Source organism: Ambystoma mexicanum, chromosome 10 (genome assembly GCF_040938575.1).
Source record: "Ambystoma mexicanum isolate Mex_15411 chromosome 10, UKY_AmexF1_1, whole genome shotgun sequence".
NCBI classification, from domain to species: Eukaryota; Metazoa; Chordata; class Amphibia; order Caudata; family Ambystomatidae; genus Ambystoma; species Ambystoma mexicanum.
The window spans coordinates 1,274,068,909-1,274,085,979 of record NC_090932.1 but is presented as its reverse complement, the minus strand read 5'-3'; the positions used below and the strand labels follow the sequence as shown (position 1 = coordinate 1,274,085,979).

Below are 17,071 nucleotides of genomic sequence, written 5' to 3'. Positions count from 1 at the left end.
ATCTTGGAGGCCAGAAGCGTAGATAAATCTCCCAGACCAGGTTATCCAGAGACAGTTCCCCTTTGAGCGGTTCTGTGGGTATCTGGAGGCATAGTCTGGGCATTGGCCGTTTTCCAGAGATAACTGTTCTGCAGCATGGATTCACATGCTCATGAAATCCCGCCCCCCCCCCCCATCCATCCATCCTCATCTGTTACGATGGGTCTCCGACGCGGTTGGTTATGGAACATGGCGCCGGTACTCGGAGTCAATGGTCTAGTTGTCAGGACGGAAGCGAAGCTCCGCCTCCCATCCCGGAAACGCTACAAGAATCCATGTCTCCTGGACAACAACGCGTTGCTACTGCCATCAGAGGCTTTGCTCCGTGAGTTGCCGTTAGAAACCTTACGTTACTATTTCCTGAGAACCTTTGTAGCTACTAACCCTTGATTTCTCTCCTTTAATTTTCGAGCAGGGAAGCCCTGCCTCCTCTGTCACCCACGCTTGCGTTACCGACTCCATTCAGCCACCGAGAGCGGTGTCTCTCAACCTCCACGCTTGTAAGCTTCTTTCCGTTTTGTACCCGGTAACCAGACTTATAGATCAGGACTTTCCCCCTCTAAATTTCTCTTTTCTGATTCCTCCCAAACCCAGCTTTTCAGCTTGCCTTCCCGCTCATTCTCGGAACCCCGCTTGGAATCCCTCTCTAAAGGCACACACATACAAACAGCGATTGGAAATCCTCTGCCGAGTCCCTACCGCTCGCTCCCAGTGGCTCTCAACCAGGTATTACTACACTCATCCAACACTCACATGAAATCCGCTACTATCACCTTCGCTAACTTCTATATGTTTATTCCCAGTTTTTCCTCAGCCTGATACTTCATAGACAAACCACTTACCTACCGTTAGAAGATATCATCCCACAAGATCTTTGAGAGTCTGAAACCAGCTCTACACCCATCGCTCTCTACCGGCCACCGGGTTTTCTTCCCCACGAGGGTTTCCCGGGAGTCTCCTTTCGATACCTGAGTTGGAAGGTGTCGGAAGCGGGTTCCAGGTAGATCTATCTATTCTACATTTCGGAACAAAGACAAGGTAGGCCTTGTTGTGTTGTTCTTGCCGGCGAGTTTGCATGTGGGGATTCTCTAGAGTAATGAGTTGAATTGTAACATCAGGCTGGGAATCCTCGGTAAAAGAAAAAAAAAAACTTAACTTCTAAACTTTTTCTATAAACCAATCACCGAGCTCCGGGTTATACTGCCCCCAGCCAATGACTGCCCTCTCCCCCAAGCCCCTCCTCTGGCAGCCATCTTCAGATTAGGTAGCATGTAAGTGGCAGTATGACCAAGAAGGGGCAGGAGGGAGGGTTTGTATGTGTATCCATGCAAGACCCATGCTGGAGAACAACAGTTACAAATAAGTAACTTGTTCCTTCTCTGACATGGATCCACATGCTCATGAATAAAGAATACATACACAACCACGGGAGGTAGCGAGGCTCAACAGAAGCAATACTCTTAACCTCCGGAGCAGGCTCACCTTATGCGAACAGGTTGCATAGCACTGCCTGGATGACTCTGGAATCCCATCGACACAGTAGAACTTCATGTAGGTGTGTGTGGACCTCCACGTAGCAGCCCTGCTGATGTCCAGCATGGGCACACCAGACAGGAATGCTGCCGTCGAAGTGATTGTTCTGGTGGAGTGGGCTCTCGGACGGCCAGGCAGTGGTCGGCTCACCAACAGATTAGTGCGTGATTCAGCCAGAGAGCCACCTTGAGATGGAATTGGACAAGGCCTTCCCATGGTTCACAGGAGCAAAGTTCAAACAGTTGATGTCTTCCAAAAATGTTTAGTGCGCGCCGCATAGAACTTCAGAGCACGAGCAACATCCAGCGAGTGCAAGGCCCTTTCAGCAGTTGACAAAGGCCTCAGGGGGAATAAAAACATCAAAGGTCTGACAAAAGCTTCAGCATGAAAGGTGTGTCTCCACAGCACCACCCTCGAAAAGCAGTCCCCCATTCATCCCCTTAGTTCACTGCGTGAACACCTAAGAGAGCGGTTTGCTGTGCAGTTACCATTCATGGCATTGCGTGCCCTCCCTGCTGAGCCCACCTGCTATGGCGTTTAACCACTGGCAGGTGGTATACTTGCAGAGATCTACGATTGTTGAATGCCCAGTGCCAAAACTGCTGAGACTCCTGCAGCAGTGTCCGAGGGGCAGGTTCCTCCTCGTTTTCTTACAAATTACTTTGTCATAGTGTTATCTGTGGGCACACTTAAAGTTGATCGCTGAAGCACGAACAAAGACAGCACTCAAACTCAATGACATTGGTGTGTATGTTTGCTTCCACAGCCCTTTATTTTTGCATTGGCTGCAGCACAATGAACCCTCATTTATCTAGGCACTAGTTACATTAGGAAAGGATACATGAAAAGTACAGTGGGGGGCCTACGGGAGACTGGCATCAGATGGTATCAACAAACATGTATACTAGTAAAAGTGAAGGTATGTCCGTTTGGGCAAGAACAGGAGCCAAGTGGCTTAGCGCAGGAATATTTAGGCAAAAAGCCAGGTTTTTTCTGAAGGTCCAGCAGGAGGGTTGTTTTCTCAGGGCAATGGGAAGTTGCATCAGAGCTTTGCGGCAAAGACAGGAAAGAGTTGATCAGCATCGCTTCCCACCCAGACAGGGAGGAGTCTGATTTGGTGCAGCAGTTGCTGTAATGGCCTGCCTTGCAATGAGATGTGGGAGGTCGACCACCATTTCAGCCATCAAGAATGTGACGGTGTGACCTTAATTTTGAGGTCCCAGGTGCCAGTTATTTGCGACCACCTGTCCGTCACGAATTCCTGCAACTGACAAAGCTGTAGTCTGTTGTTTGGAATGAATGGTATGCATGATAACATTGTCCACAATAGCTGCATGCACTTCTGAATTGATCACCACATTTTTGGTCTGAATGTGGGAGCCATAGTTACTAGTGATCATATCCTGTCGGAGATGGTTGAACTAGTGCTTCTGTTGAGAAGGTAGCTCCAAGGAAGATAACTGTTCGTGTTGAGACTCTGGTCTGGTGGACACATGTATAGCAGGCCAACCTAGTATAGGGACAACTCTGGGAGCTGTAGCCAAACCAGGTCATGGTAGCAAGGCAAGTGGTCTAGGCCAAGTCTCAGAAGGTGGTGAGCTTGTAATGGGTCCAAATGAGTACAAACATTGCAAAGTCAGGGATTACAATCCGTTATAAAAATACTTTTAATGTATTGCCATATAACACTGAAGGACTATCAGGTATCAAACAACACTAATAGATATATTACACAGCCCACAGTAGTGGCCGTGTAGTTATGGTTAAGTTGCTAATCCCATAGGGAGAGCACTATTTGGGCAGCTTATACCTTGACTTCCACTGGACAAATCCTCACCAAACTGCAAAAAAGTATATGGCCCACTCTGAATTTTTTGGCAAAGTTTGGTCATGGTGGGGCAAAGTTATAAGGGGGTGGGTGGCCCACATTTTTTTCCCATAGACTGAAAAAACGTTGCTCACGCCTACAGGCCAAGCCACTGGACGGATTTTCACCAAATTTGCGGCAGGAGCAGCAGCTAAGTCCCCGAAAACGTGTTTTTGTAAATTTAGTAAAAATCTGTCCAGTATTTCTTTTTTTTTTTTAAATGACCAAAAAGCAGGTCACAAAAATGAATGTTCGCTCTGCGGACACACTTCCCTGTTCACTCTGCAGACAGGATACCGATTGGTTAATCGGCTTGCATCATGTCCACGGACATGCAACGTGTTCGCTGATTGGATAGTGAAGTGCGTCAGATTTTTGGAAACGCCCACCATCTTTATTCACTGACAGCAGCCGATGTCCGCAGACATCACGGTAAAAACATTATAAAAACACAACATTGCGCTTGTCAAACTTATCATATAATCTCTGGGGAGGTTGAGCGATGTCAATGACATTTGTGATGTCATCTTTGATGTCCTGGGTGTTAGTCTTCGCAGTGCAAGGTGGTGGCACGAATTATGGTTGTTTAGCTTACCATAAACTGGCGATTTTCTGGGGTTTTTCAATTTTACGTGAAACCATAACGTTCCCTTTAACAAAGTTTCAGTGAATACACATAACTGCAGAGCAAAACATCAAACCCCCGAAAAGGAATGTACAGATCTAAGCACTACAGGTCCACAGAGTTACAATCCTCGCTTCAGAAGTCCATCCCTAAAATGTATGGGGCCTTGTGCCCAGAAGTTCATTAAAGTTCCATACAGATTTGTGAGGCAGGAAAAAATGAAGGTAGGATCACTGGGGGAAAATAAAAAGTTCTAGGTGTAAAGGACAAGTTATTTTAACTAACAAACGTGTCCAACTTTCTGAGTGCTTGCGCGAACAAGCATTGGCAAAGCTGAACCATTTAAAAAAAAAGTATACAAACTTTAAGAGGGGGTCAGGTAAGTATTGCTACAACTCACCCCACTTGCTTCCTCACTCGTCCTTGGACGCAAGAGGAAGCAAACACGCACATCAATGTCACGCTCGTGCTTCAGAGATTAACAGTAGGAGTGCCCACAAATAACACTAGGACAATGTAATTTGTAAGAAAACAAGGAGGAACCTGCTCCAGGATACTGTTGCAGGAGTCTCAGCAGTCGTGGCACTGGGCATTCAACAATCACAAATCTCTGCAAGTATACCACCTGCCAGTGGTTAAACGCCATAGAAGATGGTCTCAGCAGGGAGGCCAAGCAATGCCACGAATGGGAATTCCACAACAAACCGCTCACATAGGTGTTCACGCAGTGGACTAAGGGGATGAATGGGGGCTCCTTTTCGCTAATGTGAAAAGGCCTCTGCCAAGTAACTTATTCGTAGAACTTGGCAGGTCTGCTGAAGAGGGTTTGAGGTTGCTTTTCCTGCCGTCAGCCTAAGCCTTCGATTGTCAGGGGTTGCAGGTTTGAGCACTTCTCCAGTCGGCAACTAATGCTGGTGTAAGGTCTTCCAGTTGAAAAATGCAAAGAACTTGATGCAGTGCCCCTTGCAGGACAGGACTGGACCTAGGTAAGCAGTTTCGGATGACGGTCAGCGATGCAAAAGGATTCACTTGACGCCGTCAGACTTTGCCTCCTATCTTAGGTCCCCTTGATGCTGGGACCACAACATTTCACATAGGTCTATCTTCTAGAACTAGCTGCGGGGACCCCCCCCTTCACGGTCCAGTGCTCAACTAGGAAAGGCCAGGTCAGCAGCACGGAAGCCCAAACTCAGAGCTGGTCAGCCACTGGGCTGTCCAGGGGCACTTCGAAGCTCTTCTTCGTAGGACTCCAAGCTGCCGTCGAGAAAGGATGTTCTCCTCCAGTCGCAGGAGATCTTCCGCAAGAAAAGGCTCTACCAGGACTGCAGCAGAATCGCCACGCTTTCTTCCAAAGGGTCTCCAGTCTCCTTGCAGGTCTTGCAGCTCTACAGGACCCTTGCCCCTTTCTGTTCCTTTCAGATTCTCTGTAGAGTGGATGCAGGGGTGGTCCGCTTATCCAGAAAGTCAGGTAAGAGCTGAAAGTCCCACTAGCCATTAACACACATACGCACCAGCAGTGGTCCAATCAGGACCACTTGTGGCACAACCCATGAATGAATGCCACAGGCACACAAAACCATTGTGTATTGGACCAGACAGTCCCCACCCACTGCCTGGTAGCAAACAGCCATGGCCCTCCAGTAGCCCGCCAAAAGCCTCTGCTTTCCCGGGCACTGGAGTCCATACAAGTCGATTCAGAATCTAAAATAAAAATAATCCCATCACTGAAAATAATCATAATCACTGCTGGACATGTTAAACTCTTTGCAGCACCTTTTTCCATTTCTATGGACCCCCAAACGTGTGCTTTTATTTTTTTTATCTGACCTGCTGTTTTTGCAGTGAAGCGTTAAGCTTCACTACGCTGGTTTTTGCTCAGTGGGGAAACGAACATGTTCTTCATGCCGTCAGGCCAGGCGTGCAGGCAAGAAAGGTTAAAGATACGATGGCCAGGACAAGCAAAACATGCTGGCCATGTTGAACCACTAGCCATAGTTAATAGCCAAATGTGGTTAAGGCCAAAAACGAAATGCACCAAATAAAACAGCAAAAAGTTAACTGCTGACACCCGCTTAGGCACATCTAGAGTAACCAAAACTGAGTGTCATCTAGGGCAAAAGTATAGCCCATTGAACTGCATTGTAAAATACATTGTACAAGGATAAAAAGTTGCCAAAAGTGGCAACAAAGTAACAAGACCATGGGAAACAAGGTTTCCTAGAACTGACAGCCTGAAAGACATGTCCGTTTCCCCCATGACACAGAGAAAAAACCAGCGTAGTGCACTGCAAAAACAGCAGGTCAGATACTAAAATTAAAGCAAAAAGTTTGTGGGTCCATCTTAGTGCAGTCAACATTTCCAGCAGTGAATGTGATCATTTTCAATAATGGAGTATTTTTCTTTTTGATTCTGGGAGCAAAAAAGGATCCCACTCTCGATACCACAAAGTTTAATAACCGATGCAAAAATTCAGAAGGCAACAGCATCGGACAATATGCTCACCATTTCCACCAGATTCAACGTCACAAGACAAAGTAACTTTTATAGTAGTCAATGAGAATGGAAGAAATCTTGTTAAAGTCAAGAATCTCATGCTTTTGTAGGTTTTGAACAGTTAAAACGCATCTAGACACTTCAAGCTAAGAAATTAGTTAGCTATGGCCATGTTGGCAACACTTCCCACTTTTCATCCCATATTCAAGGCCCACAAAACATCCATAGGGACTACACGCCAACAGAAGCTGCGGTGCACAGGCTTGAACAGCAAAAAAAAAATTTAAGGCCTTCCTGAGAAGAAAACCCACCAACATGTGATCCATGTCGGCCTCTGAGGTGGCATAAACTACTAAGAGTGGTGAATGGGATCAACACAGGCAGGACAGATTACTTTAGCTTTCTTTGGCACACCCACAGGTAGAGTTAATCAAACAATCCAGGCAAAGTTCTCCGAGTGAAGCACAAGGGAATACAGAGTAAAGTAACACACACACACACACACTTGTAGTAGGGAGGCACATCTTTAAAAAACAGCAAGTGACAGGCACAGGGTTGCACATTTATAAGGGCAAGGGTTTGTTGGCTCCAAACTGAGGGCCAACTGTATGGTCACAGTGTGTACTAATCTCATCGAGGTTCATTACCCTCACTGTTCAATTAAGTGCCTGCGACAGACTGCTGGACAACAATGGCCGACTGCTGGGTTGTTCGAATAAGCTTTGGTCCTGACACACTGCAGTGATTTAAGGGAAATGTGATCAGTAATAGACCGGCATCTTCCGAAGACATTTTAAGGGCCTTCCATCAAAGCCGTTTAGAGGCTGCAACAGTAGTATTCCTTGAAGCCAGGCACCCTGGCAACATCTGCAGGAAGAGCTGCCAAGTACATTGCAGTATAGCTGTTAACCAGACGTTTCTGATCTGCGAGTTTCGGATCTGCGCTGTAGGTTATGAGGATACCATGTCTGTAAACTTGCGAGTCTGCCCAAGTTTGCTTTACAAATAACAGACCTACCATTTTATGGAGACTTGGAATGAAAACCTTTGCACAGGTGCCTTAAACATACCCAAACATTAGGCAACATACAAGGTTAAGGCCTCAGATTTGCAGAAACATTAAGTGTGTTGCTCTCTAGCAAGGTCACCACATTGATGGTCCAGTCTACCAGATGTACCACACTGGCCAAGCATAGCTTTTGACAATAGGATTCCATTCTTTCCAACCACAGAAAGAAGAAAAGCCAAGTACCCATGTCACACCTCATCCACTTACCTCAACTGCCCCACCCCCCATGGAGACTTCCACATCCCCTATAGGGTCTTGTCCTTTCAACCCTTCTAGATACCTGGCCCCACAAACATCTGGCTGCATGGGCGCGGAGGTGACGGGGCGGGGGGGAGGAAGGGGGCGGGATCTGAGGCACTAGAGAACCAGCAGGAAAGGGAACTTGCCTAAAATGGCCTCCCTCTGGGGGCGTGGCCAAGCAGCATAGGAGATGGACGCTTAGCGGAGCAGCTCCGAGAGCGCAGAAGAATTAATTCTTGCACATGCTGCTGGTCAATGTATGTGCAGGATTTATATCGAGATATTTAAAAACATGCGAGGCTCATCGCGGAACGTTTATTCAACTATTTTCGCCGATTTCCCTCTTACGACGGCCGCAGACTCTTTTGTGCACGTTCTGCGGCACAGACTTTCTTCATGGAACCTTCGTCCTGCATGCTAATAAAACGAAGATGCTGCCGCCTCAAAATAGCCGACAAACCTTATTAAGCAACCTGCAACGTTTTTCCTGGTACATGCTTCCCGTTCTCTTCGTGTAAGGTGTTAGCTTTGCGCTAGAGATTCCCGGCACGTCCAGTCAGCTGACGTGGACTCCTGAGGTAATCTGCGCTCCATAGGTTATTCTTTCTTTCACTTTAAATCGTAACTCTTTATATACAGAAAGTTTTTACCACCTGGTATTACAAGTGTGTAATTCTCCACTTAACTCATTGTACGAACGCTGCCTCAAGCTGGAATATTCTGCCGTCGACCGATTCTTTGCCTATGGAGTTTTAATTTTCAGCTTATTCTCATATCGGATTACCATTTAAATGGCTGAAGTACTCTGCCCCTGAAATTACGGTGTAACCCAGTTGCTTATACACAGTACATGGTTCTACATCTAAATTCTTCAGCATTACTAATAGAATAACCCGGCTGGGATTTTAATTAAATCACTACTGGCTTTTTGGTGATGAAGCTGGCAATTTGAGATAATTGTGTAACTCTTCCTGTTACACACAGCTGGAACTGCGTCTTCAACCATGTATCAACAAAATATCTTAACCTGAACTCACTTGGTTTTCTTACCCAATATCCTAAATATGGCGCCTACAATACGACTGCTTCATTTGATAATTCTCCATTCAATGCTTGCATGGAAAAAAATACTAGAAGCACTCAGTAACATCTACATTAGATCTCCATTCTTCTATTCAAAACGAGCTTAAAGATTTCAAAGATGACATCAAGTTGTTCTCTGGCAGACTTGACGAAACAGAACAAAGAAGTTGTTCTCTAGAAGATCGAGTAGAAGGGTAGAAGGATTGGAAAACATGCAAAAAAAACTTTTGCAATTGGAAAATGAAGTTACAGAGTTGGAAGACAGAAATTGCAGGGCTAACCTTCACTTTTACGGCATTCCCGAAAAGCTTTAAGGCGATGACCCTGTCAAGTGGATCCCCCTCTACCCTTGGGAGCCTCAATGGGCTCACAGGATCAGACCTCGCTTCTCAAGGACAACTCTTTGCCAAGACCACTTGTAGCCTGCTTTCTTCAACATCAACAAGCACGGCAAATTCTCCTTGCAGTCAGGAACAACTCCATCCTTTTCCAAAATAATAAAATGTTCGTCTACTGCGATTTCTCCAGTGTTACTCAAGCCAAAAGTAAAAGATTTCTAGACATGAGGCCCCTCTAAAATCCCTCATTAGATTTGGTTTGTTAGATCCAGCCAAAATGATTACCATCCCCAACGGTCCCACTAAAGAATTCACTGATCCAAATTAACTTCATAATCTACTTCGAGCCTTACAAGCAACTCGGATGGACACATCTTCTCAGGTTACTGCAAACAACTTGGCCACACCAGACTCACCTCCTTTACAAGCTTTCAAAATGCCCAAGAGCCAACACGTCAAATACACTCCTAAAAGAAGCAGATCTACTTCTTCAATCCCATTAGATATCCCAACGGCCTCGACTCATCTCAGTTAAATCTAGATCTCCAAATACATTGATTCTTCACTCACATTACAAACTTGATCAATTGTTCATCTTGTGATACATCATTTCAATACTGTAATTGCTCTACAACTAACAACCAGCCTCATCTCATGATTGTCCTAATTTACAGAATGTTCAAATCTTTTCAAATTATATCATTCCCTACTTTTACTGTTCTCCGATGTGCTTATTCCATCTCCACACTTTGGCCTCTCCTATAGACGCCCAACTATTCGCTTCTCAGCCAATAGCTTATCCATTTGCCATTGCTTATTCACTTATATCTATTCTTAATCATCTTGGACAAAATTCTTCCTTCTATTGTTGTCCTCACTCATGTTTTCTTCCATGTTACTCAAAACTTCAAGTATATTCATACAATTTTTATCCCATACATTATCTTGATGCTTTTAAAATGTGTAAGGTTGTATATTAATGATTATTTTCATTATGCATGGTACTCTATTTTGGCCAGAATGTGTTTAATACGGTCTAATAAGATCATTACGTGGAATGTCAAAGGGTTTGGTCATCCTATAAATGTAACAAGATAATCTCCCAATTAGATGCCTTGAAGAAACCCATGTAAGTTCTGATAACGAAAACCTTAAGATAAGAGCCTCCTGGGATCGGTCATACTCTTTTTGCTAATGCGCTGGATAAGAAAGAGGGAGTGTCTCTTAATCAATAAGCATTTAAACTTTACACTTATATAGAGACCCTGAATGTAGATGCAGTTATCAATTAAACTGCAACCATTGTCAATGTTTATGGCCCCAATGCTTCCGATCCTTTTTGGTCCAATCTTCTCACTAAACTCAGAGGAATTCTGACATTTTTGTGGCGATATGAATCAGATACTTTTATTCTTGACTGCAAATCCTCCTAATTTTATCAACTCAAAATCTCGGAATAGCTTAAATTTGTAACAATCTAAACCCAATCCATTCATGGCGCTTCCGTCATCCAAAAATTAAAGATTTCACGTTCTATTCCCCACCTCACCAATCCTTTTCCAGACTAGATTATAGGTTTGTCAACTCTTCTTTAGCTTCCTCTATTTTGAATTCCAAAATTGGATCCATCTCCGACCATGCCCCAGATTTACCAATCTTGACTGGCCCCCTACCAATACATGGTCTCCCAGATGGCGATTTAATTCTTTCCTCCTTCAAGATCAATCCTTTATAAACAAAACCAATGCTTTCATTAAATAATGTTTCCTTTAATAATCGTTCCGAACATACTACGATACACAACTGGGATGCTTTTAAATCTTCCCTTTGTGGTTTTATAATCCAGTGCGTTGCCAAAAACTGAATGTTCTCAACACTTAACCGAAATAAAATGCCTTGAGAAATCCGGATACTAACCTCTTGAAAGCCCTTACGACTAAACACAGTTTAATAAAATGTACACTGAGAAATCGGCTAACTCCGTTCTCAAATCCAGAACCAAACTCTATAATGGATCCAATAAAGCTGGGAAAAGGTTCGTCTCATATCGCAAAAAATAAAAATAAATAAAAATAAATAAAAGAAAAATCCCCTTGTAACTCAAAATGTCACCTGATGGCAACAGACTCACCAATCCTGTAGACAGACAATGCTTTTCTTTATTTCTACTCTAATTATACACCTCTGATTCTCCCACTAATACTGAAGATGGAATCCTTTTTCCACTCCAACAAAAAATGAATCCCTCTGACCGGTTTCATTTATCCCCCCTTCTCTATACGAAATAAAAGCCATACTTTATCTTAAATCCAACAAAGCCCCTGGAACAGATGGATTTACTTCCGATTTTTATAAAATCTGCATAAACTGTTGCTCCTAAATTTTTAGAATTATACTCTTAAAGCCCTGATCATTTGGGGAGGCCCTCCTAATATTCTTTCCTAAGCCCAATAAAGATCATTCTGTAATTAAATTGACCCATTTCTCTCATTAATTCTGATGCAAAAATCTGCTAAAATTCTCTAAATTAATAATCTTACCTCCTCAATTCAGATCAATCTGGCTTTATTAAAGGTCGTCAACTGCAGACTACTATTTAACATTCTTGCCCATTCCCACAATTTGAATATACCATCTGCCCTTCTGGACCTTGACGCTGAAAAAGCTTGACCACGTATCCTGGAAGTTCATGTTCCATTCCTAAAATTAGCATGGCCTCCCTCCATATTTCATAAAATGTGATTAAAATCCTTTACTCCTCTCCTACTTGTATCCTTAACAATTCTTTCCTCTTTTCGAATTGAAAGAGGAAAGTGTCAAGGCTGTCCCCCATCTCCCTTGCCTTGGAACCCCTTCTCCAAAACATCAAAAACTCACATTAAAGGAATCATGATTTATAATACAGGCTAAACTTTCCGCATATACCGATGATACTCTAGTTTACCTCTCGGAACTGGCTTCCTCCATTCAACATTTAATCTCTACTATAAATGACTTCTCTATCGTTTCTGGGTACAAACTTAATTTAGATAACTCCGAAATCTATCATGCCAATCATGCCCCTTGCACATACTTGTAACATTACCAACACCCCTCTCTCTGGTCTATCTTGGCATCTTCATATATTCATTTTCTTGGACTTTTTATTGCGAAATCATCTATACCACCATCAACCTCAATACTGGTTCTTGAATTGAAAGTCACGGAAATGACTGAAAGATCGTCGCCTTTCTCTTTTGGTGGGGACGCCTTGACACTATTAAAATGATGATTAACCCCCAACATTATCTATGATTCCCACTGCAATTCATTCCTCCTTTTGCCAAAAACTTGACTCCTTAAATTCATTTGCAACCATAAAACTCAGCGTATTGCAATGAACAAATTAAGCCTATCCAAATCCTCAGGAGTAAATTGTATCAAAGCTTTTATTCTAAACAATTGGCTATTTTTAAACACTACGAACTCCATATGTCAAAGTTAGTCCCTCTCTCCGATATTAAATTCATGAAACAATTGGTCCAAAACTCAAATTTTTCCTTTCCAGACTATTTGTTCACAACATAATATTCCCATCTCTGATCTTCCCTTCTACACATCATTTATTAAGTAAATCACTAAATCCCTACCTTTAAATCAGAAATCCTTCTCCCTCTCTAAACAATAATCACTCCATTAAAGCAGCCAAGTTTTATGAACTTCTAAATGATCGTCCCTCTCCTTATTCGCTTAATGAGTACCATCAGACAATGGGAAATTGATTGGAATCTCCAACCCGCTCAGTGGACCAAAATTTGGAAAGTGCGGCAATCTACTTCCGGCAGCAAACCTTACTCAAACCTACTTTTTCCATTTTCCACCGTGCCTTCCTTACTCCCACACGTATTGCTAAAACTTTAGATGGTTTTTCAGATAAATGTTGGTCTTGTTCTGAGCCAAATGCAGATTTTACTCATGTAATCTTTAATTGTAAATATGTTCATGCCTTTTAGTCTGAAGTTTGGTCACGTCTGCAATTAATTTTTCTCTTAACAGAACCATTAACGCTTGCTAATCTCATGATTGGTCCTATAATTAATCCTGTCATAAATCAAACTGATTATCCTTCCTTTTTTAAACAGGTCTATGAACATTGTGTTTCAAAATATTACATGCAATTGGAAAAACACCACTAACGTAACATACAATGCTTGGTGGAATTCTATATGCTCAATCCATTGAATGGAACAATGTCATGCTTCTGTATTTGATTATGTTCATAGATTTTAACAAGAAATTGAATAGGTTCACACTTTATTTGAACTCTCATGACCAGTTAAATTCTAATGTTTCAGTACGATTCCCCCCACCTACTCTCCCCCCCCCCTTATGGTTTATGTCCTGTCATTGTGCAATGTCTCCCCCTGTTAAATCATCATATCCTAACAAGGTATAATGAATCTCTTGAACTTTTTTAAATTTATTTGTGTCAAAATTATATGTTTTCACCTTACCAAAACATGGTTTTAGCAAGTTAAGTCAATGTTAAATAACTCACTTTGCCTGTATTGTTTGCCGTTATTCATTACTGATAATAAAAATATTTAAACAAAATGGGCTCCCTCCAAGCTCACAGTCACCACACGACTACCTCACTTGCAATTTGGAAGGCAAGGGCATCCAGGTGAAGGGCAGCATGGCAACAGGTAAAACCTTTGCACTCATGATCCTACCAGTTCACCAATCATGCTCTCCCCACCGCTCGCTTCAACTCTCCTCAAGCACTGCCCAACCCTCCCACATCAATCCACACTAGTCAGAGGAATGCCAACCCCTAAGATACAAGCCTTCTGCCATTTTGACTTCCTACAGCTCACCTTTCTGGGAGAACTAAAACATGGATTGATCCCCATGACACTGCTACCTTTGTCACCAAACATTTTTTTTTCTCTGTGACAATGCAGTAGTGGGGTTGGCATAATAAATGGGGCTAATCCTTCTGCAGATATTTCTCCATTCTCCACCAAATACATTGGTACACATCTCCTCACACCCAAGTCTCATTGCAGAATGATATGGTGGGTGCTTCCATTTTTTGCTGAACGCCTCCCTCTGACAAAGGTACTTGCCTTCATGCCAGGGGTTACCTCATCTTACAACCCAAGTGGCCCAACTGAGTTCCCGCCAGTGTCAAATGGTCCTGTTGGATCTCTACTTCGCCAACATTCTGCTGCATCAAAATGTTGCAACAAGTAGTTTACCACAAACACAAAGTGGCAGCCACTTACCAGCAAGCTCTTGTAACAAAACAAAGGCCGCCCGCCCTCACACACAAAACCACATGTTGGTATTCAGGTAAAAACAAACAAAAAGTCAAATGGCAAAGCCACACAAGTTGCTCAAAAAAACATAACACAAGTCACTTACTTGAGTTGCCTGTGCATAGGCTTGGGCTGGCTGAGGCGCATAAGCACCGTAGCTGAAAGTAAAAGAACACAAGGTCAAGAAAATGTAACAAAAACTGTCAGAACACTATAGATGAATACGGTCAAAGTACATCTGGAGCTTTGCAGAGAGCCCCAAGTGTGGTACGATATGATAGTTTATTTATATAGCACCTATACACAATGTGTTTCAAAGCGCTTCAAGGCAAAGGAGGGAACAATGGAAAAAACAATGACATTCTTACAGGCCATGAACACTAAGGATGTGAAATTAACTATTGTACTCGGCATAGGCATAGATAAGGAAGGGAGGGAGGGGGAGAGTGGGAAGGAAACGGAAACAGACAGGCGACTCCCGTACTAGGCCTAAAGACATTTCTGGTAGAGCCAGAGAAAATCAAAAAGGTGAGGGAGAGGGGTGCAGAAAAGGAGGGGAGGAACAAAACAAGCGACTATCATACTAGGCCTGACAACATTTCAGATAGTGCTGGAGGGAGCGCAGGGGACGTGGGGGGTGGGGGCAGTAGGGGAAGCGACAGACTAGGTTGCCATCTAGGTCCAGGGACAATTCTGATGAAGTGCATAGAAGAAAGTAAGGGGAGGAGGGTACGAATATGCAAAAACATGTTGGCTCTGGCCTCATCAGCAGCCTATTCCACCAAGCTCATGCGAACATTTCTCTCCTCTGAAAACTGCCTCATGCTTGTCAGGGATATATATCGACAGCAAACTGGATTGTTAACGCCATCCACGCCGGAACCCCGAATAATAATGTAACCAAAACTTCACGGATCTAAAAAAAAAAATGCCCTTTGGGCAGTCCGAGGTATGAAACCAACGGATAACATCTCCAAGCAAGGCATGCAACTCATTGGCTGCCCATCAAAGACCCTATTGAGTTCTAAATCCTATAAATTACGCACCCATGCATCCACAATGCTGGCCCACCTACCTCAACCAGCGTATCTCAAAAGTGCCATACCATGTTGCTTACGCTCCTCTACCACCATAACCCTAGCAACACCAAGTTTCACCAGAAATCCGGCTACTCTAAGAACGCCCTGCCAACATCTATCCAAGAAGAGGCCTCGAACTGTGAGAAACCAGAAGTGTCTCACCAACTAGTCCCAGAGGGATGTCATCCAGGTGGCCAGGATACAGACATCGCTTTTGGATCCAGATCCTGGGGTGGACAAATGGGGGAGGATCAACTGGATGAGAAGCCCTCTGGGAGTGTAAGTGGGAAACCTGAGATAAAGACTCTGTAGCCCCTTCCCAATATCACCTTTTCCCCTTCCTACCAGATAGGATACCTAGGATTCCACCCCAGACCCCCCCCCCCACCCCTTTCAACAAACTCCCTCACGGACAGTTCACTGTGATCGACAACAAACACCAGACCTGTACACCCGAAATGTCCTAACACCACAGACCGGCAAGGCCAGGTAATTACTGATTATTACACACTCCCGACTTCCATCACACTTCCCCACGCGGATAAGAGGTGTTGCAAGAAAGCACAGTGAGCGAAGAAAACCGCAAAGTTCCAAGATGGCAGTTTGGTACAAGGAGAGAGACGGCCGGATCAGAGTCTCGCAAGGAGGGAAGTACCTGTGACCTCCCAAGACCGATACTTTCATGAGCCTTGGAAAGTAAAAAAAAAAAAAAAACGAAGAGGATCGTCAGAGGTACCCAGGGCTCCCCCTCGCCGATAACCCCAGCAGGGAGGAGCGATTGCTGCCGTGGTACTGTTCTTGGCTCCTACAACCAAGCGGTGTCAGCAAAGAGCACAGCCGTCGAGTCAGAGAGACAGATACCAAACCAGCTTGTGCTTTGAACCAAGGTTGCAAGCCGCAACATTGTACAAACAATGTGAAAGGCGACTTGGACATAATTTGAACTTTGCAACTGAAGTTTGGGAGGCGAGCAAAATATACCATACAGAGTCGTCCAGCGCGATGTGGGTGCTCATTCGAAAGTTGTTAGGAATACAACTGATGCCGAGTGAGTAAAAAGGAATGAGATCGAAGTGGTCATCAAGCTAAATCCTGTCCATAGTCGAAAGTCTCAATAGGTCCGAGCCCGGGTGAGGGGTATCAAAATTATCTTAACATACTTGGAAAGGGATCTGAGCCTGACTGAGGGGGCTCCAGGGTGAACACCCAGAATTGGATACTGAGAAGAGGAAAATAACTTTTGAGTTTTGTTTAACAGGCCCTCTGAGTCAAGAGACTCTTGAGAAGCCAAGAGACTTGAACCCACTTAAACTGTGTAAATGGAATTGTATCCTAGTGCCTCAGAATCCAGATTGTGTGCTTTGCCCGAGTGAACCACTTTGCCCTGTGCTGAAAAAGTGGGGA

General features: G+C 43.9%; 1 protein-coding gene across 4 annotated transcripts in view; it reads right to left on the bottom strand.

Annotated features, from left to right (window-relative positions):
• The window catches only part of EWSR1 (EWS RNA binding protein 1), a 360,583-nt gene that overhangs the window by 306,383 nt on the left and 37,129 nt on the right, over positions 1 to 17,071 (bottom strand). For all 4 annotated transcript variants that reach the window (XM_069619263.1, XM_069619264.1, XM_069619261.1 and 1 more), the window contains exon 3: positions 14,695 to 14,746. In XM_069619263.1, coding sequence (XP_069475364.1) covers positions 14,695 to 14,746 — 52 coding nt within the window. The remainder of the gene's footprint in view (positions 1 to 14,694; positions 14,747 to 17,071) is intronic.